This window comes from Chrysochloris asiatica, unplaced genomic scaffold, assembly GCF_000296735.1.
Source record: "Chrysochloris asiatica unplaced genomic scaffold, ChrAsi1.0 scaffold00042, whole genome shotgun sequence".
Lineage (NCBI taxonomy): Eukaryota > Metazoa > Chordata > Mammalia > Afrosoricida > Chrysochloridae > Chrysochloris > Chrysochloris asiatica.
The window spans coordinates 11,231,167-11,251,248 of record NW_006408560.1 but is presented as its reverse complement, the minus strand read 5'-3'; the positions used below and the strand labels follow the sequence as shown (position 1 = coordinate 11,251,248).

General features: G+C 43.1%; 1 protein-coding gene and 1 pseudogene across 1 annotated transcript; one reads left to right on the top strand and one right to left on the bottom strand.

The window, feature by feature from the left end:
* LOC102840066 overlaps positions 1–20,082 on the top strand; it is a 1,013,887-nt pseudogene that overhangs the window by 77,222 nt on the left and 916,583 nt on the right.
* S100A9 (S100 calcium binding protein A9) lies at positions 4,528–19,409 on the bottom strand. Its single transcript, XM_006861684.1, has 5 exons — positions 19,389–19,409; positions 18,301–18,465; positions 15,769–16,012; positions 14,498–14,531; positions 4,528–4,594 (listed from the first exon to the last, which is right to left on the bottom strand). Exons 1-5 carry the CDS (start codon positions 19,407–19,409, stop codon positions 4,528–4,530), a joined length of 531 nt encoding a protein of 176 aa, XP_006861746.1.

Here is a 20,082-nt window from a genome sequence, read left to right as displayed (position 1 = left end):
CTGAGAGATAAGAGATAATAAACATACTCTTAAAATGTTAACAGTGTCTACATCTACTTTTTTTTCTCTTCATGCCATGATTTTCCAACTTGATCATGCCTCACCTCTCTAAAATCCCTCATTTAGGACCTTTAGACCCCCTTTCATTTTAATCCATTTGTTCATCAAATATTTATTGAATTCCTACCATTTGTTCATTCAGTTATTCAACAAGTATTCATTGAACATCTGTGATATACAGAGATAAAAGATAAAATTCTTGTCTTCTTGGAGCATGTGCTGTACTGGAGCTTGCATTGTAATCCAGCCCTCTGCTGCCTCTCTCCATTTTCCATATAAGAAAACAAATTATAGAAATAAGTTCTATTCTATTGAATTCTGTTGCATTCTATCAAAGGGAGCCCTGGTGGTGCAGTGGCCAAGTACTTGACTGCTACCTAAAAGGTTAGGAGTTTGAACCCACCAGCTGCTCCATCTGAGAACTTCATGGCAGTCTGTCTTGTTAAGAGCCACTGAGTCAGTTCTGACTCATAGACTCTGTGTAGGATTTCCAAGGAGCAGCTGGTAGGTTTGAACTGCTGACCTTGTGATTCGCAGTCCAGTGCGGATCCTACAGTGCCACAAAGGAGTCTGCCCTACAGGGTCACTATGGGTGAAAACTGACTTGGAAGCAATGAGTTTGACTTTCTATTAGAAAATAAAAAAGATACACAAACAAATAAAAATATATCATATAATACATCAGTAGGTAATGATAAGTAACATGAAGAAAACTAATGTAGGGGAGTGGTAGGGGACTAATGTAGGGGACTGAGGTAGAAGAGATGGAGGAGGGGTTTCTGATTTAGATGGGATGGGTAAAGAATGAATTTAAGGTTGAGACCTGAAAAATATAAGGGAAAGTGGCTTGCAGATGTCTGGGGACCAAGAGTTCCAGGTAGATAGAGACTAAAGTCCTGAAGTGGGCACACAGTTGTCCTGCCTAGAGAAGAGCACTGAAGCCAACATACTTAGGATAGAATGGCTGAGCCAGAGGAGGTGGGAGACAAGGCACCCAGGTAACAGGGAACAGATCAACAGAGACGTATCGACTGTTCAGTGCTCAGCTACTAGTCCAAAGATTGGCAGTTTGAACTTATGCAGAGGTTCCTTGCAAGACAGACCTGGAGGTCCACTTCTGAAAAATCTGCCATTAAAAACCCTGTGAAGCACAATTCTACTTTACACACCGTGGAACACCATGAGTCAGAAGTGACAAGACAACAACTAACAATATAGACTGTAGGGAGGACTCAAACTTTATTTGAGCTGTGCCAGGAGCTGCTGGGGTTTTAGGGAAGTGAGATGATTCACTTGATGTTACAGGAAAATCACTCTGGCTGTCTTTGTAGAGAATAAATCAGAGGACGCAGACAAGAGTAGGAGAAGGAATGGAGTTAAGAAGGGGTTCCCCAGGCCAGCACTGCCCAGTAGAAATAGAATGTGAGAATACAAATATATAATTTAAATTTTACTATTAGCTGTCTTACAAAGTGCAAATAAATAAATGAAGCTAATTTTGTCATTGTTGTTAAGTGCCGTTGAGTTGGTTCTGACTCAGAGTGACTGTGTATAGGGTGTCCTTGGAGTGGCTGTTGGGTTTAAACTGTCTACCTTAAAGTTAAAAGTCCAGTGTTTATCTTATAGTGTCACACTAGAACTCCAAAATATTTTGCCTAACATGCCACAAATACTATTTCAATAATATAAACAAATATTATCGAGTCTTTTTAAAAGATTATTTTATTTTGTTCTAAGCTTTTGAAATCAGTGCACATTTTATACTATGCATAACAGAAGTGACTGTAGTCCTGGTGTGGCACTATGGGGTAATGTGCTGGACTGTAAAATCAGTTTGATCCACAAGGTGGGCGGTTCAAGTTCACCAGCTGCTCCTCAGAAACCCTTTACAGGATCGCTATGGGTCAGAACGACTCAATGGCATGAAACAATAGCAGAAATATGTGGAGAAGATAGTATCTGCATGCCTATAAGGAAGACCAGACTCCTGGTGTGGCACTATAGGATGAGCACTGGACGGTGAACCACAAGGGTGGCAGTTCAAACCTGCTTTTTGCTCCTCGCAAACCCTATGAATAGGAACTGACTTGATTACACTTAATAACAACAACAAGGAAGACCAGTTAATATCATTATTATTCAAATATACCCACCAACCATTGAAGTCAGTGATGATGAAACTGAAGAATTCTATGAACTTCTTCAGTCAGAAACTGATCAAATATGTGATCAAGATGTGTTGATAATTACTGGTGATTGGAATATGAAGGTTGGAAACCAAGAGAAAGGGCCAGTAGTTGATAAATATGACTAGAGATGAATGAATAAATAATTGGTCTTGTAAAATTTTGTCATGCAATCTCTAGCATGATTTCTACCACTAAGGCCATATTTTCCAACTACTGGTACTTTGTCTTTTTTGTCAAGCATCACATTCCAATTACCAGTAATTATCAATACATGTTGAACATAGAGAAGCCAAGGCAATTGAAACAAATGAAGGAAAAGCGATGACGGGAATAATACAAACAGTAGTTTGAGAAGGCAAAGTAAAATATGATAATAAAATATGCAAAGACCTAGAGTTAGAAAATAAAAAGGGAAGTACATGCTCAGCCTTTCTCAAGCTGAAAGATCTGAAGAAAAAAATCAAACTTTGACTTGAAATACTGATGAATTCTATGTGCAAAATATTGAATGATGCATTAAAAGAAGATGGATGGAATACTCAGAGTCACTGTATCCCAAAGAATTGGTCATGTTCTATCATTTCAACATGTAGCATATGATCAACAACGGATGATACTGAAGAAAGAAGTCTAAGTTGCATTGAAGACATTGGGAAAAACAACGCTTTAGGAATGAACAATTTTAACTGTTTCAACTAACTGATATAATCCTGGCAGTGCTCACTCATCTATGCCAAGAAATTTGAAGACAGATACCTGGCTAACAGATTGGAAGAGATCCATATCTATGCCCATTCCAAAGAAAGGTGAGCTAATGGAATGTAGAAATCATCAAACAATATCATCAATGTCACATGCAAGTAAAATTTTGTTGGAGATAATTCAAAAACAACTGCAGTAGTACATCAAGGAGCTTCCAAAAATTCTAAAAAATATTATTATTACTTTAAAGATTGGGCTTACTTGTCAGAAAGAGACTGGAGGAAGCTGAGACTGTGGCCCTGGATCTCCCTTCAGGCCTGGACAGGAACTCGCCCTTGTGGCCCAATTTTCAGTAAAACAGTCAATAAGTTTACAGGGGCGGACAGACAATACTAGTAAGGTATACTCCCCATGGAATGGTCATTATTCAAGATCAAAAGGGCAACATTTTCCTAAGGATAAAGTTGAGAAGGGATGGGAAGATAGGTCAAATGCAAACAGGAATCACAAGGAGAAAGTGGGATAACTGTTGTTGCATGGAGGGAATTGTAATCATTGAGATGAAATAAAATGTATTATTGTTGAATGTAGAGTTGATGATCTTGTCTACAAACTTTCACTTAATTCACAGTAAAAAGTTAAGAAAAAAAAATAAATTCAAGCCGGATCCAGCAGAGGATGTGGAATTAGGGATATCATTTCTTATGTTATGTCTACTAGCTCTTGGCTGAAAGCAGAGAATACCATAAAGATGTTTATTTGTACTTTGCTGACTTTTCAAAGGCATTCAACTGTGCATATCATAACTATGGGTAACACCAGAGAAGAATGGGTATTCCATCACACTTAATTGTGCTCCTGAGAAACATGCACATAGTCCAAGAAGCAGTCATTAGAGCAGACCAAGGAGATACTGAACGGTTTAAAATCAGGAAAGAATGTGCCAAGGTTGTATCTTTTCATCATATTTATTCAATCTGTATGTTGAGCAAATAATCCAAAAGCTAGATTATATGAAGAACATGGTATAAAGATTAGCGGAAGATTCATTACAACTTGGAATATGCAGATGACACAATCTTGCTTGCTGGAAATAAAGAGGACTTGAAGTACTACTGATGATGATCAAAGACTATACAGCCTTTACTACAGATTACACCTTCATGTAAAGAAAATTAAAATCCTCACAACTGGACCAAAACATTACATCATGATGAACGGGAAAAAGATTGACGTTTCCAAAGACTTCATTTTGCTTGGGTTCACAGTCAATGCTCCTGGAAGCAGCAGTCAATAAATCAAATGATGTATTGCATTAGGCAAATCTGCTTCAAAAGACAACTTTAAAGTGTTCAAGAGCAAAGCTGTTAGTTTGAGGACAAAGGTGTGTGCCTTAGGCAGTTCTTTAGAAAAACAAAATCAGTGCTACTCATATATATATGTAAAGAGAAGTTTATATCAAGAAAATGGCTCATGATTGTAGAGATAGGAGAGTGCCAATCACAGGCCAAGCAAACCAAGATTGGTGGGCAGGCCCAGAAGGCAGGAATCCCAAGTCAGAACACAGAGCAGGACCTTAGCGCTGGAGCAGGGGTGGCAGCAAGGTGACAGTGACCAATGCCTGGGCAGGCACACTGCAGAACCTGTGGAGCAGAGCACACAGGCTGGTGCAACAGGAATAGGTGTGCAGGGAGGGCTCTCTGGTGGGTGTCCAGTTTTCTATGCACACTCAGTAAACCAGAGGTTGGAGGACAACCCAGGTGTGAGATTCATAGCCAGCAGGAAAAAGAAATCCAGTCTCTCTGCATGTTCATTATACTGGGAGCAGGCCACACCCCCAAGGAAACAGCCTTTCAATTTCATAACCAATCATCATAGAGTTTACTATGGCTGCTCATAAGCAATCATCATAAAGTTAACTGTCAACTACACAACAACTGGGCATCCTGGTTGACATAGAACCTTAGCTATTACAGTTCATCACTTTTAAACTTGGCACCAATAAGCTTATGCATAATCTCTAAATAAAGAGAAAAGAAAAGTCATACTTGCTCCTAACATGATATAACTAAAGTGTGTACAATCAAACATGCACTGGTTCCATTTACATCATATATTTCACAAATGAATAAAATAAAATTGTTGATGTACACATAAAAACAAAACAATATGTATTTATAACAATTGCAGCCCTGGTTTCTGCAACTGGTTTTGTGGCTGTAACTGGTATTGGAACTACTTTCTTCAACTACTCATTCTGTATTCCCTTTGGCCTCAGCAAGTACCTCAGTTGGCTGTGGTTCTTTGCCTGGTGCTATGACCCAATCCTTCATTCCCGAAGGGTCTAGGCTTTTAGTCTTCATGTTGGAATTGGATTGCTGTAGTTTATCATTGACTAATCATAAGACAAGGTAGTAGCACTAAAAGACGTCCTAAGGAATCTTCTGGAGGCCATACATATTCTTCTTTACCTCCATTATGCAAGGTCAAGTCAATTTCTCCTTGGTAATGAGTATCAATCACACCACCCAATACAGTAATTCCCTTCTTTGTCTATTGATCCAGAGACTTGAAGTGAGCAAAATTATCAGGGGGCATTCTTAACTTCCAGTTCCATAGAATCAATGTTTTGTCTCCAGGTGGGAATATTCCTCCCCTCTGAACTAAAATGTCCAGACCCGAAGAACATAGAGTTGCAGTGACAGGAAGCCAAAATTTTTCCAGTGGGTCACTAGGAGTAGTAGTGAATGGTGCCACTCCTATTTCCACCCCTTGGTTTCTGGACTCATGGATCCTGGCAACTGGAGAGACAACATCATATATTGGACGCTATTGGTTTAGAGCATATATAGCTTTCTGGAGAGTGTTGCCTCAACCCTGCCAGGTATTGCCACCTAGTTGGTGCTGTAATTGTGCCTTTAGAAGTTCATTCCATCTTTCAATCAAGCCTGCTGCTTCAGGATGATGAGGAACATGGTAAGGCAAGTGAATTCCACAAGCATCAGCCTTTTGCCACACTTCATTTATTGTGAAGTGAGTCCACTGATCCGAAGTGATGCTGTATGGGATACCATGATGGAGGAAAAGATGTAAAATCATGGATGGAAGTCAAATCCATATCCAGAGCAAGTGTCTATTCCTGTAAGAACAAAACTCTACCATTTCTATGATGGAAGTAGTCCCATGCAGCTGACTGATTTCCATGAGGAATGGTCCCATGCCTGGGACTCAGCATTGGTTTCTGCTGCTGGCAGATTGGGTACTCAGCAGTGTCTGTAGCCAAGTCAGCCTTGGTGAGTGGGAGTCCATGCTGCTGAGCCCATGCATAACCTCCATTCCTGCCACTGTGACCACTTTGTTCATGAGCTCATTGGGCATGACAGGAGTGGCTGGAGAAAGAGCATAATTAGTTTCCACAGAATGCATCATCCTGTTCTCTTGGTTGTTAAAATCCTCCTCTGACAAGAAAATCCTTTAGTGTTTCATTAACATGAAACACAAATATCTTCACTACTTTCTGCCCATTCAGAGAGGTCTATACACATACTATGTCCGCACACATTTTTATCACCAAATTTCCAATCATGTTACTTCCAAGTCCCTGATCATCATTGGAAACAGCCCATAAATTAGTATACAGTCACACATCTGGCCATTTTCCCCTTTCAAGCAAAACAAACAACCAGATACTGTTTGTTTTGCTCTAAGTTCTGCTTATTGGGAGGATTTCCCTTCACCACTCTCCTTTAGGGTAGTTCCAGAAAGAGGCTGTGGCCTGCTGTTGTCCACTTCTGAGAGGTGCCTGCATATTATGCAGACTCATCTATAAATCACACATGAGCTTTCTCTTTCTCAGTCAATGAAGTCATAGGTATAAAGTGGGAGAGGGAAGGTAATGAGACAGGAGTGAGTAGTTATCTGCAGAGGATGGCAGGGCTTTGCTCCAAAATCCTAAGGGTCTGCTCTGTGATTCAGCAATGTTGTTGTTTTTGTTATGTGCTGTGGCGTCAGTTCTGACACATAGCGACCCTGCACAGGGTATAGGTTCACTATAAGTCAAAACTGACTTGATGGTACTTAATAGCAACAGCAAGTTTTCAGTATTATACCAACACATAGGCCACTAACGTAGTACAAACTGAAAGATGGATTGTGGACTTCCAATTTAGATCCCTGAATCCATCCTCTACAGCAGTCAGAATGACCTTCTTCAAACATAAGTCCTACTAAGTTATTCACCTTATTAAATCCCTCTAATGAGTTTTCAATGTGAGTACGATAAAATCTTTATAAAGAAGGCTTTGTGTCATTCAGATTTCATTTGCATTGTTACCTCCTTAAGGAGGACTTGCTGGTTCCCTACTTTACCTAGCAGTCACTCTATCATGACACATCTTTTTTTTTTTTTCCTTGCGGAACTCATGTTGTTGTTGTTATGTGCCGTGGAGTTGGTTCCGACTCATGGCAACCCTGTATAGGGGTTCTGAGGCTGTAAATCTTTATGGGAGCAGAAAGCCTCATCTTTCTCCCGCAGAACCGCTGGTAGTTTCGAACTGCTGACCTTAAGGTTCGCAGCCTGATTCGTAACCACTACACTACCAGAGCTCCTTTGTGGAACTCATAGCTGTTTAAAAATATCTATGTTAATTGCCTGATTTTTCCTTAGATGAACAAGAGAGCAGGTGTCTTATCTGATTTGTTTATACAGCACTTGCAACATTGACCTACTACAGTTGCTGTTCAATGAATATTTGCTGAATGAATAAATAAACAAATGAATGTTCATTTAGTTGAATTGAGTTACTGCTTCTAATTGAGGGAAATAACCAAGAGATATAGAACAGGTGGTTATGTTTTTGGCATAGCATCTAATGAGTCACACTACCACTGATTGGGCTTCTAACCACAAGGCCATCAGTTTGCGTTCACCAAGCATTCAGCAGGAGAAAGATGAGGCCTTCCATTTCCATAAAGATTTACAAACTCAGAAACCCTACACAGGGTTACTATGAGTTGGAACTGTATGTCACACCACCACCATCCCCACCACCAAGGATTTCAGATGCCTTGCTTTGGGGTGAATTAGTCTCCCCAGATGTTGGCAATGCTTGAAAGCAGTTATCATGATCACCTATTTCTCTTTTCAGGGTTCAATACCCTAGTCCCTTCAACAATTTGTTCACCTTGTGATTTTCTGTTTTCATTATTAAAGGAAGTCTCAGAAGCTGAACATCTTGTTTTTGGTGATTCATCCCTGATTATGACTCCAGTTACTGTAATTTCTTTCTTTTTTTTTTAAAAAAAACTTTTTATTGTTACAGCAAGTCAGTTTTCCATTCTAATTCATACACATTTTGTTTCATCTCATTGATTCAAGCCCCTCAGTGTAACACCCATCACTTAGCTCCCTCCCTCCCTGTGTTTTCTGTTTCCATTCCTCTTTTGAACAAATGCTGTGATTTTATGTTTTTTTTTTTAATCTCAAATGGTGATTAGTCTAAGGTGTGCATAACTCACACGTGTTATCATTCCTCTTACACACCTGTCTATTGTTTCATTGAAAATTAGGGTGAGTTCATTTGCAGATCTGAAAGGTGACTAAGCCATAGTCTCAGTTTGACAAGTGAGCCTGGTATTTTTTATTATTTTGTTTGTTTCACATTTTTCTTCCACTCTATCCAGAACCTTCTAACGTGATCCCTTTCAGAGCAGTTGGTAGTGATAGCCATATACCATCTAGTTCTGGTCTCAAGGTCGTGGATAGTGATGTTTGTGTGATCCATTAGTCCATGGACTAATGTTTCCCAGTTTTCAATTTTCATCAATCTTCTTTTCTCCAGAAAGGGAGAGACCGATAGTTGTACCTTACTAAGCAGCTGACAAGTATTTAAGATCTCAGTCACTGTTCACCAAACTAGGGTGTAGAACATTATCTTCTGGCCTATGTTTGTCAGCTGACCTTGGTGTCCTCTAAGGCTATGGCCCTGAGCCCCCAGACCTAGTGACTCGTTCCCTTAAAGTGTTTGGTTATGTCTAAGAAGTCTTCATAACTTTGTCTCCGGTATACTCCCCGGCATTCATGGATTCATTTACAGAAAATACCCAACTAAATACCCAAGTACACTCTCGCTCCCACACTTATTCAGTTGTTGTGCCTATATATACCTCTACTCATGTTGTTGTTGTTATGTGCCGCAGAGTCGGTTCTGACTCCCAGCAACCCTGTACGAGGTTTCTGAGGCTGAAAATCTTCATGGGAGCAGAATGCCTCATCTTTCTCCGCGGAACAGCTGGTAGTTTCAAACTGCTGACCCTGAGGTTTGCAGCCCGCTACCAGAGCTCCTTATCACCATTATTTCAGGATTGCATCTGTAACAACATTTGCATCTATTAACTTACATTCCTCCCTTGCCTACATAGTGTTTTGATGACCTCCCTTTTGCTGTATATTGCCTTCCCTTTCACCCACGCTGGCATATGTCTACCCTCTAGCCAGTGACTTGCCCTCCATTCCACTCCCTCCTAGTTACTTGCAAAGGTATTTCTTCACTTAAAAGCATCCCAGGTCCTTGGGTCTGCACCCTACAAAGAACAGGATGGTGAAAAGCAGTGAGGAAAAGACTCAGAGAGAAAATGCAGAAAGGGTGGAAGAGAAAAAAAATGAGGGGCAAATTAAGAAGTTTGTGGGAGAGAGAGAGGCAGGGTAAGAGAAATAGACTCCAACTTAGGCTGGGGCTGCCTTCGGCCAGAACTCAGAATCCCACTACCCCTGATGCACCTGGCCTAAGAGAGTCACACTCCTTTTCTGTCCTCATCTCAGGTCTTGGCAACAATGTCTTTTCTCACTGTTCAATCTGCATGTGGTCATTCTGGGTACTGGGGCAACATCCATGAAAAAAAAAGCTTGGAAGCACTCACAGAAAAAGATGAATTCACTGTTTTGATTCTGGAAGGGGAGCTCTGAAGATGGGAACTAGGTGCCTAACTTTGTCAGGGTGCTGAGGGGAATCTTGGGAGAGACAACGGTGATAGACCTGAGACTCAAGAAGGAACAGGACTTGAGCAAAAGGTTGCTTCAGTTCTGTTGTCACTTTTGGTAATTCGAATGTCCAAATCCATGACAAAGGACTTTCTAAAATAAAAGTTTTCAGCAACTGTTGTGGTGGAGGAGGGAGGGTGTTGAGGCTGGATTCTGGAGTTTACTTCAGAGCAGGGCTTATGTCAGGGTTGTGTAAGATTGCCTCACTGGGCTGGTGAAAGCTGAGGTTTTTCTTCCTGCAAGTTCTTGGGAAACAGCACAAAATCTTATTTATTTTACAGGGGTTGCGATTGAGATGGAGCTGGTGGTAGTGTGACACCCTGATTGGACTTGTTCTTTCAGAGAAGTGCCATTTCAGACTCTGCTTATCTCTCCCCTGGACAATTGAGGCAGCCTCCTGGTGGGTCTAGGGGCTGCATTCTTGCTCTCACTTCAAAGACTACAGACTGAGAGAATTTATAACATAAAACTGATCATATAATTTCCTTCCCTAAAACCCTCACTGTTTCTACTCTCCATTTTCCCACTGAATAAAATGTGAGCTCTTGGTCCTAGAATGTAGCCAATGCCTTGCTCTCTGTATTGCCCACTTCATTTACTTACATCTCAGTGCTCCTCATTTTTGGTCAAACTCCCTTCTAACCACTTCTAGGTCATTGCTCACATGGTCTCATCTTTTAAAACATCTTCATGTTCATCCTGGCATATCTACAGCTCCCAGCCTTGAAGCTTCTTTGACACATTCCACCCAAAGCAGGTATCCCTAGTGAAGGGCATCACTCCCACATCAAAGCCCTCCTTGTCTTTCACTTCCATATTAGAATCATTTGAAGAACTTTCCTGTCTTCCCTGCAAACCTGGAAGCTCTTTGATGACCAGGTCAAACATTATTTATCACTGTAGTTAAGTGTCGTCGAGTCGGTTCTGACTCATAGCAACCCTCTATAGGGTTTCCGAGGAGCGGTTGGAGAGTTTGAACAGCTGACCTTGTGGTCCAATGCAGTCCAGTGCTTATCCTAGTGCTAATAAATAAATATGATGAGCATGGTGCAGTGTCTGATATACAGTGTGTCTTCAGCTGAATGAAAGAGTGGATAAATGAATTAATTTATCCCCCACCTCCCAAATTCTGGAGCCAATTCATATCACTCAGGCACCAGAAGTATATTCAAGAGCTTTTAGGGAAAGGTCTGGGCAAAACTTGGTAGATCAGGCACCAGCTGCTTCTTCTTTGTTTGTCCCAGAAAAGTATCTAGAAGTTCAGGTTCCACTGCTAACCCCAGGCTGAAGGACAACTCCCTCTTACTAGAACAGATCCTCTCTGGTTCTTTAGTCACTAAGATGCTGTTTCCCTAAAAGGACTCCTTAGTCACAGAGGTAGTCACTAATTCTCAACAGGTAGTGGGACTAATTGTAACTTTGAGGTTGAAGTTCTGGCTCTCTAGGTAGATAAATAGTTCTACTGCTCTGTGGAGTAGTTATGAGTCAGGCTGTTAACCTTAAAGTCGGCATTTCAAAACTACCATCTTTCAGTGGGAGAAAGATGAGGCTTTCTGCTCCTATAAAGATTTCCAGCCTCAGAAACCCTTTCCAGGGTCATTATGAGTTGGAACCGACTCCACAACACATAACCACCAATCACCACAACTTCTCTTTACTCAACAGAACTGGTGTCTTGGAATAGAAAGAGTTAATGGGATGGAAGGGGTCAAGTCCCTTTGATCTGCTCTTTTAAGTGTGATTTAAGAAAAGTCCCACAGGGCCCTATGCAAGTAACGGGCTGGCAAACCTTTCCCTGGGTTTAGAACTACAATCCTACATAATCAGGCTGAGCTGGGAGAGGATAAGGGAAAAGGTAGAGTTCTTAGCATCAAAGAAACTCTGTTATCCCTGCCATCTTGCTACTTGGCTGGTCTACCCTCTCCTGAGTCCAGGACTCCAGATACAAGTAAAACACCTATTTCTCAAAGCCGTCCCTACCTCACACACTGTCACAATCATTTCAGAGGATTTCTGCTATAATCCCAGCCTCCAGCTCCACAGGGTTCTAGGGTCATCTTATCTTCAGTTGTCCACCCATTCATGTTCACTGAAGTCCTTCTTATACAGAGACCTGAGGATGGGTAGCAATCAGCCACAGTTCCTACCTTCAGGAGTTCACAGTCCAGTGTGCAGACAGAGTTTATAATTCCATATTTGAAGTGCAACAGTAGACGTATGAGAGAATTCTAGGGAGTTTGAAGGAGGTAGCACTGTATTCTTGAGAAGGAAAAGTGGCCAAAGAAGTCCTCATTGAGATAGGGTAGTGGCACTGGCTGTGAGTCTTAGTGGATCACAAGGGCTTTACCAGAGACACCAGAATGGGGAAGACCATTCCTGGTACAAATATGCAGAGAGTGGAGAAAACTTCAATGTTTTTAGAGTACGTGTTTTGAATAAGTAGATACAAAAGTGGCTGGCTGGCTGGGTGGGAGGAAGAATAAAAAAGAATTTTATTTATTCTGTGTCTCTTAGGGTGTGAGAAGGAAACTAGGATTAATGCTTGGACGTCACTGAGTTTGGCTCAGTGTAATGAAAAACTTTTGAAGTGTCTATACTAATGGGAGAAATTAACTTTCCTGAAGAGTTCAACCACTTGGTGGGAGTTCAGGGAGAATGACTCAGGATGGAGTTGAGACTCAGTTGGATGAAATCAGTAATTTTCAAACTTTCTTTTAAAGGACTGATCTCTTTCTTCAAGTGGAAACTTCCAGAATGTGGTAAATGACAGCAGAAGTAGTCTGATTGAACAGAGTGTGGGTGCGGGACTTCAGGCCCCATTCCTTCTTGTTTAGGAGTCTATGCTGATAATCTAGAAATCTTCTCTTTGCTGGTTTCAATCCTACCCTCCTGCTCCCTCCTTTCCCACATCTTTCCCTGAGAAGAGTGCACAGAACATGTAGGAAATTACCAAACATTTAGTCAATATTTGTTGAGCACCTACTGTATATCAGGCACTGTCCTAGGTGCTAGAAATAAAGCAGAGAACAATATAAATGCCAAGGACTTTTCCTTCACGGGATGTACAGTCCAGTGGTGGAGGCAGAATCACAAGCACATAGTGATTAGTAGTGACGGGCAGAACCATCTGGCCCTGGTAAAGCCAGTAATAGAAGCCAGACCTCTCAAGTCCAAGGCTGGTTCCCTTTGTGCTGTACCGAGCTACATTGAGAAGGGGATAAAGTTGGTGGCTACTCCCAGACATGAGGGTGGAGGTAAAAGGGCTGTCAGGAGGTGAGTATCCCTAGATGTCAGGTCCCCAAGGCAGGCATGGCAAGGGCTACACAGGGTTTCTAAACTCCGCTAACCAAATTCACAGCCTGGAAACACCTTCATGCCCTCTAGTGTTGTTGTTATGTGCCACTGAGTTGATTCCAACTCATAGTGACCCTGTATAGGGTTTTCGAGGTGAGTTGAACCACCAACCTTGCAGACCAGTGCATTATCCAGCAGCACCACACCAGGACTCCCATTCCCTCTAGCATGAATCCTTAAATCCTTATATCCACAGCAGGGGTTTTCCCAGGGCAACTGCAGGCAGATTGGGACCTGGTATAGCCAGGCAGTGGGGGAGAGTGGTTACCTGAGCTTTTGTTTTTGCATTCTCAGCAACGTGAAAAGAGTTGGGGGAGAAGATGGTATCAAGCCTCTTTTTCTCACTTTGCTCCTTTGTCCACCTCTACCACTGCATTGTGGGATAAAACACTAGACTGTAAGGTTGGTTTGAACTGCAGGGTCGGTGGTTCAAACTCATCAGCTACTACTTGGAAACTCTATACAGAGTCTCTGAGAGTCAGAATTGACTTGACAATGCTTAACAACAACAACAGCAACACTATATAAAGGAGTTCTGGTAGCATATTGCTTATGAGTCGGACTGCTAACCTTAAGGTCATTAGTTTGAAACTACCAGCCATATTGTGGGAGAAAGATGGGGCTTTCTGCTCCAGTGAAGATTTACATCCTTGGAAACCCTATGCTGGGTTGCTCTGAGGCAGAACTGATTTCACAGCACACCACCACCACCATGGTATAGGAGTCATGGTATGGCACAGTAGAATAAGCACTGTACTACTAACAGCTGGGTTGGCAGTTCAAACTCAGCAGCTGCTCCTCAGAAATCCTATACAGGGTTGCTATGAGTTGGAACGGACTCAACAACATTTAACACCACCACCACCACCACTGTATGACCTTGATCGAGTCCCTTCTCAACTCTATGCTCAATTTCTTCATCTATAAAACAGGAGAATAGATGCCTGTCAATCTTTGTCCAGAACCTCAAATTCTAATTGTGTGGGAGCCCTCTCTCTGCTTGAAAGACAGGACAAGGCTGAGAACCATGATTTGGGTTCTGGTCTTTGCAAGACCCACCCTGGCCTGGTTGTAATTTGGGAAGGGATTCTGTGGTGACGCTCTCAGGCCAGAGAAGAAGGAGAGACAGGAATCAGACATGGGGAGCCTCTACCTGAGGAGCTGGGGTGTCAGGTTGGTTGCAGGTTCTGTGGAGAGGAGCAAGAGTCTTTGATGTCTGGAGTGCTCAGCTACTGACCAGAAGCTGAAGAAAACTCTAGTCCTGTCAGATTGGTCAGCCTGCCTTGGTAACTTAGAATCAAATTTTCAGGCTTGAGAAGTTTTCTGGATCCAAAGTGAAACTTGCTTGTTGAGATTCTTGAGCCCTTTGTCTGCAGAACCAGGATTGGAGCTCATGTCTACTGACTGACAGCGGGTACTCCTTTCACCCCAACACCCATCCTGGAAGGAGTCCCTGGGTGCTGTCAATGGTTAATCTAAAGGTCAGAGGGGTCTTGGAAGAAAGGTCTGGTGATACACTGAAAACTCTATATGGAGTGCAGGTCTACTCTGACACACGTGGCATCGCCATGAGTTGGAATAGACTACATGGAACCTGTTTTGTTTTTTTTGTTTTGTTTTGTTTTTGTTTTTAATTCTGCCTGCTGTGACAGTAAGTCTAAAACTTCTGGACTTCTACCCCATCATGGCAACCTCCCCTACAGCCTTAGGTTGGACATGATTATTCCAGAATCAGTTTGTAGGTTTGTTGTTAAGTACGATTGAGTCAGTTCTGACCCATAGCGACCCTCTATAGGGTTTCTGAGGAGCAGCTGGTGAGCTTGAACCAATACACTTAATTTGCCCTTGTACTCACTGTCCAAGTCCCCACTCCAATATTGAGATCCGTTTCTGGAAACTTCCAGAAGAAAGAGATGACTGTATAGATAGCACTGGGTGAAGAGGGGACTAGAGCTGGGGCTGGGTGGGGAGGTAGCTGGAACATTGCCCTTCCCATTTTGCCTTCTGCAGTGACAAGGGTCAATTTGGCAGGCTAGACCAGGGAGCTCCTGATCTGAGCAGTGGGGCCTGAAGTTAGAGGTGAGGAATTGTCATACAAATGAGCGCAAGGTGAACTCACATTGCTTCTGTTTCTTATTCTTATTACCAAATGAAGCCGCTGGACTGTAGCTAAGATGAAGGGGCTATGCAACGCTTAGACCCCTGGGTAGGACAGGTGGGGACAAGGATGGGTGGAAGAAGCACACAGAGCACTGGTTTGGAGGAAGACTTTATTATTCACCCCTAGGTCCCAGACACATTGGTAAGGTCATGTGACATGAAAACTGTGGGACTGAAATAATTTCCATTGCTCCCATAAGCCAAAGCTTTGGCCGGTCCCAGGAAAGGGCACCCGGCCTCCAGATTAGTGACTATGGCCATGACCATGACCATCATGACTGTGGCCATGACCACCATGACTGTGGCCATGGCCATGACCACCCTCTCCAAGGCCTGGCCCATGGCTGTGGCCCTCTCCTGGAGGAGCATTTTTGTGCATCTCTTCATGGGAGGCTGCGGTCAACCGCCCCACCAGGATGGAGAACTCCTCGAAGTTCAACTGCTTGTCTCCATTGGTGTCCAGGTCCTCCAATATATGATTGATGAGTTTGTCATCCTTTTTCTCCTTCTGTAGGTGGGGCAGAGAGGACAGTCAGGGCATAGTGTGGCCAGGGTGAGGCCTGAGACACATAGCAAATGACAGATGGCAAATGCATAAGGAAACCTGGCCCCTGTGGCTCAACTTAAATATTAAAAACGTGGGCTGAGTGCCCACAATATTGCAGATGCCAGGCATGTGCTAGACATTTCCCAGTTTATCCCCCACACAACCCTGACGTTTAGGTTCTATCATTATCTCCATGTACAGAAGAAGCAGCTGAGGACCAGTGATTTGCCCAAGGTCACATGACAGAAAGGACCTCTTATTGGGTCCTTATAACAACTTTAACAGATAGCACTTGTGTCATCCTTGAGGAAACTATGTCATAAAAAGGTTAATTTTTTTTTTTTTCTTTCAGATTGACAAGGTTTGTAAGCAGAAGGAAAACTCAAACTCAGTTATGACTCCACAATGCAGTCTTGTCTTATGCCCTTAACTCCTCTCTGTTTTCTTCTTTTGCTCCAACCCCAGGTAGCTAATTAATGAAACTTCATCTGTATAGTAGGGGAGCATCTTAGGAAACAAAATGGTAGGGGATTTTGGGTCAAGGCAGAAAGCAGTATGGATACTTTGTTGAAACCAAAGTGTGTTAAGCGCATATAAGAGGTGACAGGAGGCAAACTAAAATGATCCAGGTGTGGTAGGAAGAGGTGCCATCAGACAAAACCAGGTTCTAGTGGAGTCCTGGTGTGAGGCTGTAGGATAAACACTGGACTACTAACTACAAGGTCAGTAGTTTAAATACACCAACCACTCCTCAGAAACCCTAGACAGGGTTAGTAGGGGTTGGAACAGACTTGATGGCACTTAACAACAACAACAACAACAACAAAAGTTCCAGCTCTGCCATTCACTGGCTGGGATACTTCAGGTAAGTTCCTTGCCATCTCTGGGCCTGATGGCCTCATCTGTAAACTCTCGGGGTACCTGACTGATCTCTCAGGACCCCTTCTGCTTCAACAGTATTTCAATAGCCTGGTCTTTTTTGGACTTCTGCTATTGCCTGGTCAGAATACTCATTCCTGAACACCTCATAGCCAAGTCCCTGTTACCCTCCTTAGCCTATCACTTTACTTCTGCAGGGGCAGGGACAAAGTAGGGGTGCAAGTGTGGGGTCACACACAGGAGAACCTTGCCCAGCAAGTCCAAGAGACTCCTGGCCTCCTAACTGTATCCTATCTGTCTACTCTGATGTGCTCATCTTGCCTGAGATTTGCTGTCAGCATCTGCAACACCTCTTACTGCTACATTTCTCCACCTCACCAAGGTGGAGAAGAAACCAAAGAGGAAAGGTGACCTAGCCCAGGGTATCCTGCTCCAGAAATGGACATGACCCAGGAGTCCCATCTCTCTTAGAGTAGGCCTTTGCTTCCCCCAAATTCATAGGGTAAAAAGAAAACAAAAAAGGCTGGTGGAACAAATTCCCCTTTCTTCAGGAATTGCCCAGTCATTTTGAGGGCAAGGAATGAAGCTCATAATTACAGAATGCTTTCTACATGCCGTCTCTGGGCTGAGGATTTCCCCAAATACTATTTATTGATTATAGAACTTTGGGATTAGAAAACCCCTCACACATCTTCCATCTGAAGCTTGGAATCCCCTCAGTTTCTTGACAAGAGTCATCCCCAGTTATCTCCCTTTTCACCATTCAGATTTCAGCTCAAATGTCACTTTCTCTAAGAGGCCTTTCTTGTCCACTCTAACTCACCTCTACCCCATCTATTCTAAATCAATATTCTATCTTACTTTCTTCAAGGCACTTTTCATCACCTATATAAGGAGCTCTGGTAGCGTAGTGGTTACGAATCGGGCTGCGAGCCTAAAGGTCAGCGGTTCGAAACTACCAGCTGCTCCGCGGGAGAAAGATGAGGCTTTCTACTCCCGTAAGGATTTATACCCTCGGAAACCCTGTACAGGGTCGCTATGGGTCGGAACCGACTCAACGGCACATAACAACAACAACAACAACATATTTATCTTTGCTATATATTATCAACATCTTCATTGTATGTTTCACCACATTGGGGTAAGGCTACTTCCTTTTTATCACTGCGTCTCCATGTCCAGAACAAGTCTGAACATATAACAGATATACAGTCATCTCTCTTGACTGTGGTATGGTCTAACTTTGAATTGGAGGACATTCACTACCTCTGCAGGCTAAATGGAAAGAGCTAGAATTTTCTCTATGACCATGGCAGACAGCACCTTCTGCCCCCTTGTTTGAGCCCAGCCTGCCAGGAGTACAGTCTTACCTTGAGGAAGTTTGGCAATTCTTTTTTCACCAATTGTTTGAATTCTTTCTGGTTCAGGGTATCTGGGTGCCCCAGTCGCACTGAATATGCATGGAAGACGTTGATGATGGTCTCTATGCTCTTTTCCATCTGTGACATTTTGCCTGCCACGTTCTCACGCTCTGCCTGAATAATGGAGGAAGATCAAGGGATAGAATGCTTAGAAGAAAAGGCTGTGAACTTGCTTGGTGCCTCCCACTGATTGCTTGCAAGAAGGAAGGGGGCAATGCACACACATACACACATAAACAGGCTGCTGCTTAACTGGGAGATGACCCTGGTGCACACATGTGCAAAATAATTTTCAGAATACATGTTGTCATTGTTATTAAGTGCTGTCAAGTCAGTTGTGACTCATAGCGACCCTGTATAGGGTTTCCAAGGAGTGGCTGTTGGGCTTGAACCCCCAACCTTTCAGTGCTTATCCTACAGTGCCATACCAGGACTCCATAGAATATATAAGGAATGCCCCAAAAACATAGTATTTGAGGGCAGGCAAGAGGCTCTAGCAGAAACATGACGTAAGAAAATGTGAAGGAACCTTTAAAGTCGGTGGGGTCAATCAAAGAGGAATAGAGAACTTTGATTGGGAGAGGAAAGAAAGAATTGGATACAGACTCCTGACTCAGGGTCATCGTCTGTTCACTTACCACACTGAGGAACCACACAGGTGTTTGATGAGGCAGAGCAAGGCCAGCATTTATAGGCAAACCCTGGCTAGGATACTCATCCCATTTTTGGGGATGATTGCTTCACAAGTGAGGAGTTTGGTAACCTTGAGCTGGGCTGTCACTGCCAGGAAGGTAGCTTGGGGCCTGGGGTGGGACAGGAAGTGTTCACATTGATACTGGGCCTAGAGCTGGTTGGGGAGGAAGCTGGGTAGTTAGTTCACTTCCTTTCCATCTTAGTCCCTTGGCTTCCCGGAGCAAGAGTCCTTCTCCTCTGACCACTTCCCCTGCCCTGTTGAGGGTGTGGGGCACTGTCACACCTGAAGTAGCCAGTAACTGGTGGGCTGAGAACCCATGGAGTCCCGGACCCTTTCTGCTCACCCATATGAGCAGTCCGGCCATGTGGTTCAGCTCAACAAGAGGTTTAACTGCTTTGCATGACTGAGCCTTCCCTGCTACTTGCCTGTTACAATGATAAATGCTTTCAGGAGGATTAGGGGTTGACTGGGGCTCTTAGATTCATAGAGTATCAACCAGGATTAGATGGACCCTCAGAGAGGTCTGCTCCCTTCTTTGAAGATGAGGAAATCGACACCCAGATAGGGGCCTACCAAGGTCACATGTTGTTAAGAGCTGTTGAATTGTTTCTGACCCATAGCGACTCTGTGTAGAGTTTCCAAGGAGCAACTGGTGAGCTTGAATTGCTGATCTTGTGATTCAAACAACTTTGCAGTTCAGCGCATTAACTCACAGTGTCATACCTGGAAACAGCAGGAACTGGGTCTAGATACCCTGGGTCCTGGTTAAAGATGATTCTGGTGATCTTACAGTTAGAGTGAGAGATTCTTAGGGTGATTATGTTTCTAAATAGGTGTTTCTTAGCGTTGCTTTTCTGCATCTTGTTGCCAATGTGGGGTTCATGCCATCAAATAACATACAATCTAGTTAGGGGATAGCTAACTTTATATAGCATCCTGGTGGGCAAGATGGTTCCTTCCCTTCTACAGGCCTCTGGCCAACTCCTCTCAACTCCCATTATAGGCACACAGTGCTTACCTCACTGTATGATTCTAGC

Coding starts and splice junctions, on each gene's coding strand:
- S100A9 (XM_006861684.1), bottom strand. CDS start 19,409: ATGGCCGGACTGCTCATATGG. Junction 18,466..19,388: donor TGGCCGGACTGCTCATATGG/GTGAGCAGAAAG, acceptor TCCATTATTCAG/GCAGAGCGTGAGAACGTGGC. Junction 4,595..14,497: donor CTGACACCCCAGCTCCTCAG/GTAGAGGCTCCC, acceptor TCTGCTCCACAG/GTTCTGCAGTGTGCCTGCCC.